This window comes from Uranotaenia lowii, chromosome 1, assembly GCF_029784155.1.
Source record: "Uranotaenia lowii strain MFRU-FL chromosome 1, ASM2978415v1, whole genome shotgun sequence".
NCBI lineage: Eukaryota > Metazoa > Arthropoda > Insecta > Diptera > Culicidae > Uranotaenia > Uranotaenia lowii.
The window spans coordinates 213,675,966-213,682,619 of record NC_073691.1 but is presented as its reverse complement, the minus strand read 5'-3'; the positions used below and the strand labels follow the sequence as shown (position 1 = coordinate 213,682,619).

The 6,654-nt window shown below is 42.9% G+C and overlaps 2 protein-coding genes across 4 annotated transcripts; one reads left to right on the top strand and one right to left on the bottom strand.

The window, feature by feature from the left end:
- Positions 1-1,576: 1,576 nt before the first annotated feature.
- On the bottom strand, positions 1,577-4,018 carry LOC129747109 (serine protease snake-like). 2 transcript variants are annotated; one of them, XM_055741148.1, is made up of 5 exons: positions 2,971-4,018; positions 2,726-2,894; positions 2,129-2,664; positions 1,778-1,967; positions 1,577-1,714 (listed from the first exon to the last, which is right to left on the bottom strand). In XM_055741148.1, exons 2-5 carry the CDS (start codon positions 2,775-2,777, stop codon positions 1,695-1,697), a joined length of 798 nt encoding a protein of 265 aa, XP_055597123.1. In that variant the 5' UTR covers positions 2,778-2,894; positions 2,971-4,018; the 3' UTR covers positions 1,577-1,694. The 2 variants fall into 2 exon arrangements, with proteins under 2 accessions (XP_055597123.1, XP_055597116.1); XM_055741141.1 differs by having other exon boundaries at positions 2,726-4,018.
- Positions 3,269-6,648, top strand: LOC129747097 (uncharacterized). 2 transcript variants are annotated; one of them, XM_055741127.1, is made up of 7 exons: positions 3,270-3,561; positions 3,626-4,832; positions 4,892-5,019; positions 5,082-5,197; positions 5,258-5,540; positions 5,598-6,128; positions 6,190-6,648. In XM_055741127.1, exons 1-7 carry the CDS (start codon positions 3,372-3,374, stop codon positions 6,510-6,512), a joined length of 2,778 nt encoding a protein of 925 aa, XP_055597102.1. In that variant the 5' UTR covers positions 3,270-3,371; the 3' UTR covers positions 6,513-6,648. The 2 variants fall into 2 exon arrangements, with proteins under 2 accessions (XP_055597094.1, XP_055597102.1); XM_055741119.1 differs by having other exon boundaries at positions 3,269-3,561; positions 5,258-6,128.
- The last annotated feature ends 6 nt before the right edge of the window (positions 6,649-6,654 follow it).

Below are 6,654 nucleotides of genomic sequence, written 5' to 3'. Positions count from 1 at the left end.
GTCAACTGGCTATTCATCAAGACCCCAAAAACACCAACGAAATCAGGCAGTCTGAAAACTCAACTTGTGGAAAAAGCTACTAAACCAAGAGGAAGCGTACGTTGTTTCTATCGGAAAAAGCGACCAGCTAAACAGTTAATTCCAATGAATGAACACATATGCAGGTATTCTTGTGTATCCATTAAGGGAGAAGAGAGATAGGAAGTTTTCAACAAATTCTGGGAATTAGGATCGTGGAACTTGCAAACTTCGTTCATTATAAGTTGCATGGAAATTTGTAGCCCGAAAACGCAGGAAATTAAATGTGTGAACAAAAACAAAAGAGCTAGTGTCATACTGAAAATACTCGTTACATACAGGTTCCAAAAAGGATGCGATCATATTGTTTGGAGTCAGAGGGGTGCAAGTGTCATTCTTGGGATCAGAAGGGTGCAAGTGAAAAATATCGAAAAAGTAGTTCGCCTTTTTTACATAAATATCGCAAAAACTTTGGTTTTTCTTGCAGAATCATTAATTTTAGAACTCTCGAGACACACTCCATCGAAAATTGAGTAGAAAAAGCGATTCAATAATTTTGATTTAGGAAAAAAACTTAGAGGCCCGTTTTCTCGAAATCATCATTTCGGCACTTGCACCCCTCTGATCCTAAACGCTTCAATTAATTTCAATGTTTTAATAATTTTTTTCAACATCAGTATATGCATATCGATTTTCAAAACAAACGATTTCAATAACAAAAATAAGAAAAAAAAATGTTTTTTAACTGTAATATTCGATTCAGAGAACAAATCGAATGTCTGCGTGGATATTTGACGAGGGGGGTAGGGGTTTGCTAAATGTCCACACTTATCCACGAAGGGGGAAAGGGGATCAGAAAACTCGTTTTCTCATACCAAAGTTCACATACTCTTAACCATTCCTCAACCATTTTTAGAGGTTTTTTTTTATTAAATTAATGAAATTTAGTCACAAAACTCGCATATTTGAGTTAACGATTTTTGATAAAAATAAATTCCAATACCGCCCTCGGAGTTTTTTTTTCTCCAAGCTGACATCCTAATCCTAGAATTTCTCTTGGTCCCAAGCACAATAACTGATTTGATGACCCTGAAACTTCAAGCTGATCTACTCATTTTTTTATCCGTTGCCATCAGCCATAGGCAACGTGTTTTAAGTGGCTATCTTCCAGTTCTGTATACGAAACAAGTTTTCGGGGAAAACCCGGCTGAAGATCAACTTTCTTGTGTATATCATTGAATTTGTATAAAAAAAAAATCATCAAAAATGCGTGGAAAAAAGATTTAAAAAAAATGCCGATACTTGGACAACTTTCTGGGAACTTCTACGCAATTGACGTCATGTCTGAAGCAATCGGCGAAAGAAAACTTTTTCGCCACCGAATATTTTTAAAATAATTATTTTTGGATTTTGGGGGACTTTGAGAAAGTATTATAACAATGAATCAGTCAAAAATTAAGAAAATTCCTCAAATTCTCAATTTTCAATTTTTTTTTAAATTTTCTGCAGAACTGCGAAAAAATTAACAACACGGGAGTTCTCAAATAAATAGTTCGAATTTTTGTTACATGCTGTACATATGTATAATTCGGAATGAAGAGCAGAAAATACCTCCGAATCAGATCAAACACGACTGTTTCACACGATCTACCCACATCTGGTTCGCCTTTTCAATTTCAATAGCGATCCATGCAAGCTAGAATGGAGAAAAAAGTTTTTCAAAATCGGCTGAAATGCTTATAATTTTACAAAAATTTACCGTCATGATCGCGGAAATCGATCCCGGCAATGGTGGCGATCCACGGAAAGTGACCGTCCGAGCTGAGCCGGGTGTAGATGCCGGGAGTTTTGCTGCCGCACGATTTCCCGATCGTTTTCTGTCCTACCAGGAACGGCACCTTTTTGCCGTTCTTCTCCAGGATCATTTGCATCGGAGCGGACAGCTCGGTCTTGGAATTTTTCAATTAAAAAAAAATTGTTACTTATCGATTTTTTCTCTTATGCCAACAATATTTTACATTGAAGAAAATTATGCAAAAAAGGCGTTAATGGAGTCGTTTAGAATGACTGTTATAAAACCAAAATTGCAAATTAATTGACCTTCACTCACCGTGCATTGATTGGTGTTTGGATTTTTAGCACACATGCAGCATACTAGCAAAGCGCCATATTTGAATTTCTTGGTTGGGTTGTAAAATTCATGACACTTGTCGGAACCGACGAGTTCTAGGGGAGTTTTTTGAAACAGACCACGACTATCGCGCCCAACCACAAAAACCGGTGCGTCCATTTCTGGTTTCTGCGAATAGATACAAGTTGGCCGGAACCGTCGCTTGGAACTGGTTGCCGGATCTTCCTTAAGGTATATGATGGCCATGTTGTGGTAGTAATATTCTGCCTGGTAGCGATAATGCACAACGAACTTATCGACTTCGAAATCCTGAGGCGTTCCATCCATGGCAGCACCCAGCCGCACAACATCGGCTCTCGTTCCATTGCGTTCCAGACAGCGAGCTCCGGTCAGGATCATTTTCTCTCCTAGGTATGATCCCGTACAGTCAAAGAAAGTCGGGCGACCATCCGGCTGGCTCCATCCGATCAAAGCCACGTGCGACACTTCATGGTCTGCAAAGCTTTGTGAATGTCCTAGAAAAATCAAAAAATATTTGAATTTGATCCTTCGGTTTGAGATATTTGTTAATCTTACCGATTTGTATGAAGGCGCCAAGCCAAACCAGGCAAGGGATCAAAAACTTCATGGCGCAAAAACACGTTTGTTTTGACGAACAGACTACGGTCGAATGTGGCCTGCCGAAAGCTTGAAACAGAAAAAAGAGAACCGCTGGAATTCCCGCTGCTTCTGGGCGGACCACTAGCTGCCACAATAATGATCGCAAAATTAAGCAGGTAAGATTGTGGCTGTCAACTTTTTTTTTCTCTCTATTCACTTACGGGTTAAGTTCAACGATAAACGGCACTATGAATGTACCTAATTACAAGTTACTGCGGCTATCACTTTGGTTGATCATGCCGAATGGATTTTCTGGAATAGACAGCGGATCGAATATCTATACCTGCATGTGTGAATGAGAACTGAGGTGTGTTTGATGTACGGATATCCCGCAATTTTCTGCCCACTTACAAGCTGATGTTATAAAACTTATGACGTCGTTCAAAAATGAAGATGACTCACTACGATCGACTAGCCGTCCGTCGTCGGCATGAAACAGGTTCTACCAGTTGTTAGATAGTATTAAGCGGCGTCGCTCGCAGAAATACGGATCAGTAGGGTTGAACTGGCGCAAAGGGGTGTTGACTGCTTTTGCCGAATCAGTCGTCCAGTCCAGCGCAAGATGCGTACGAGAACAACAACAATCAGGCTCAGAGTGGCTCCTGAAGGTGTCCAGCTAGCAATAATTACTCTTTTAGCGTTGCTGTTGCAGGTGATTGAGCTCAGCTTAGCGCGTTTGCAACCGGCAGAGAACTTGTTTCCAACCGATGTCAACAACGCGTTGTTGCCGAACGTTAGAAAAAGTTTAAACGGTTAGTGGTATTGTAATCGTTTGATTTGAACTATTCGTTAATGATTGTTACTTTAATTAAACAGATTGTCATCTGCGGTATCACAAGTATGGTGATTATAATCTCATATATCCGATTTTTGGAGTGCCTGTACGAATTGGAGAATTTGCGCATATGGCAGCCATCGGTTGGACGCAACCCAACGGTGAAGTGGATTTTAATTGCGGAGGATCTTTGATAACTTCCCGGCACGTTGTGACTGCAGCTCACTGTGCCAATCTTGATCAGCGTGCACCGGATGTTGTTCGTTTAGGGGTGATCAATATTAATGTGAGCATCACTGACCCGAGCAATAATCGCGCCCAGCAGTTTCGTATCACATCGATCAAACGTCATCCCGAGCATCGTTTTACGTCGGCGTACAATGATATTGCGTTGATCACACTCAATTCGGAAGTCCAGATCAACGACGCAGTAACGCCAGTTTGTCTTTGGGATCAAAGTGAGGTCAATTTCCCCACCCTTGAAGCCGTGGGTTTTGGTCAGACTAGTTGGGGTGGCTCTAAAACGCCGGTCCTTCTCAAGGTCCGACTGTCTCCAGTGAGCAACGATGAATGTCGCATTCATTACCCAACTGAACGACGACTTCGTCAAGGAATTCAAGACACGCAGGTGTGCGCCAAGGACAGTAAAATGGATACTTGCACCGGCGATTCCGGTGGACCACTTCAAATAAAACTGCTCTCAAATCACCGATCAACACCATACCTGGTTGGATTGACTTCCTTCGGGGCATACTGTGGGACAGACACACCCTCGGTCTACACAAGAATTTCCTCATTCATCCCGTGGCTTCAGAACGAAACTAATGAATCATTCGATACGGCAACGTGCACTTCGCGATACATTCATCTGCGCGAGACGGATGATTCGCTGATCTCCAGCCGTACGGGCAGCAATCTTTTCATAGAACCGGAAAAAAGCTATATGGACATCGAAATACTTCCCAAACATCGGGTATACCTAGGGTACCGGGAACGGAGCACCAACCGCATCCAGTGGAATTGTGGCGGAGTTTTGATCAACGAGGACTACGTGCTGACGGTGGCCCATTGTGATGGTTTTATCTGGGATCAAAGTCCCACTCACGTCAAGGTTGGAGATCTGGACATCCACAAAGACCATCCGGAAGCGCAGATCATTCCGATCGAGCGATTCATCAAACATCCCCTTCATCGCGAGGGTTGGATGGAGAATGACATTGCTTTAGTCAAATTAGCTAGGGATGTCAAGTAAGTTCCACAAGGTTTGGTTGTGCCATTCATTTTTTTTAAATATTTTATACTTCCAGGATAAACCAAAACGTCCTTCCGGCCTGTCTGGTAGACAATGACCTAACGCTTCCGGCATATGAAATGGCCGGTTTGGGACCATACAACCTGAACAATTTTCTCCGCGATGAAGAGCCAGTCTCCACAAGTAGGTTGACCATACATCCGAAGCCACCAAACGGTGTTGTGAAAATGTTTATCTTTTCTCAGATAGAACATTGGTGTTGACAAGAATGCGGGTGGACGAAACTCGGTGCCAGGGTGTCAAAAGTTCCCAATATTTGTGTACCAAGAATGAAAAATTTCTTGTACCAAATACTTGTCGCGTAAGGATGGATTCAATATGACAACTAAAAGTAAAAAAAATCACAATAATTCCGTTACAGATCGAACATGGAGGAGCCCTGGAACGGGAGATCTGGCATTACGACAAGTTCTTCCAGTACGTGTTTGGTCTAGCTGTGGCAGGAAAGGATTGTGGCTTCGGAAGTGAGGCGTATTTTATTCGAACCTCGACGCACATCAAATGGATTGAATCGATCGTGCTGGGCAAGGATGCTGTTCTGCGGAGATCCGTTCGTCAGATCTTTTTCCCGGGACCTACTTCGACAGGAAGCGCAGAAGTTGCTTCCGAAGGGCAACCGTGTACGACCATTCAGAACACCCCTGGTAAGTGCCGAGTGTATAACAAATGTCCGAGTGTTATGAGCTCTAGTTATCCAATAGTAAAAATGTGCCAAAATGGATTGAACCCGCTTGTGTGCTGCCACGAGCCACAACAATCAACGGCTGTGTCCAGAGAACGGTACACTGTGAAGAAGTGCGTCACCTACTGGAGACAGATGAAGCGACCGGAAGACGATGAATACGAGAGTATACCTTCGGAAGGCCGTCCGGTCCAGGAACAGGAACATCCTCATTTGGCGCTCATTGGAACGATCCTTTCCTCCGGCTCTATCCGGTGGAGTTGTATAGGTGTACTTATAAGTGATCGATTTGTACTGGCAGCCTCCAACTGTATGGAATCTACCAACCGAATTGTAGTGCGATTGGGCACAAGTCAAACAAAATCCTCAACGGATAGCTCAAAAGATCTAGCAGTCAAACAGATTCTGGTCCCTCCAGGGTCCGGATCCGGATTGGCCATTTTCGAATTGAGCTCCACTATCACCTTCAGCAGTAACATACTTCCGGCGTGTCTGTGGCCAAACACTAATTCTGTTGCCCTCAAACTGTATGTTCTTGGATTAAGTGAAGGTACCTATAGAACCATCATTTCTAAACGATAAATTCTAAATCGATCGACCTTTTCTTCCAGATCAGATCAATGTTCGTCCTCGCTTGGCGAAATACAATCAAGACTGCAGAAAGATGTTCAAACCGAGAAGTCTGGTGGAAGGGGAACACATTTGCGCCGAAAATTACTACTCCAGTGATGACACTTGTCAAGATCGTACCGGTGATCCGATCGAGGCGATGATCTCGTCTGGAAATATCAAAATTTCTCTCGTAGTTGGGTTTACCATGGAGCAGATTGGCTGTAGCAAAACGGCCGGCGGTCGAAGCAGTGGCGATACGATTTCAATCTACACCAGACTGACCGCACACATGGACTGGATCCGAGCGATTGTGGAGTCCTGAAATGTGACAGCATAGCTACTGACATAAATATCTATGTTTTTCAAACTGACATACTTACATGGTCTGTTTAAGTACAGACAATTGGCTGAGGAAATAAATAAGGTTACACCATAGGCTAATCTCTTATATTAAAGCGACCGTC

Coding starts and splice junctions, on each gene's coding strand:
- LOC129747109 (XM_055741141.1), bottom strand. CDS start 2,777: ATGAAGTTTTTGATCCCTTGCCTGGTTTGGCTTGGCGCCTTCATACAA. Junction 1,968..2,128: donor CAAACACCAATCAATGCACG/GTGAGTGAAGGT, acceptor AAAAATTCCAAG/ACCGAGCTGTCCGCTCCGAT. Junction 1,715..1,777: donor CGATTTCCGCGATCATGACG/GTAAATTTTTGT, acceptor TCTCCATTCTAG/CTTGCATGGATCGCTATTGA.
- LOC129747097 (XM_055741119.1), top strand. CDS start 3,372: ATGCGTACGAGAACAACAACAATCAGGCTCAGAGTGGCTCCTGAAGGT. Junction 5,020..5,081: donor TGAAGAGCCAGTCTCCACAA/GTAGGTTGACCA, acceptor ATCTTTTCTCAG/ATAGAACATTGGTGTTGACA. Junction 5,198..5,257: donor TTGTACCAAATACTTGTCGC/GTAAGGATGGAT, acceptor ATTCCGTTACAG/ATCGAACATGGAGGAGCCCT.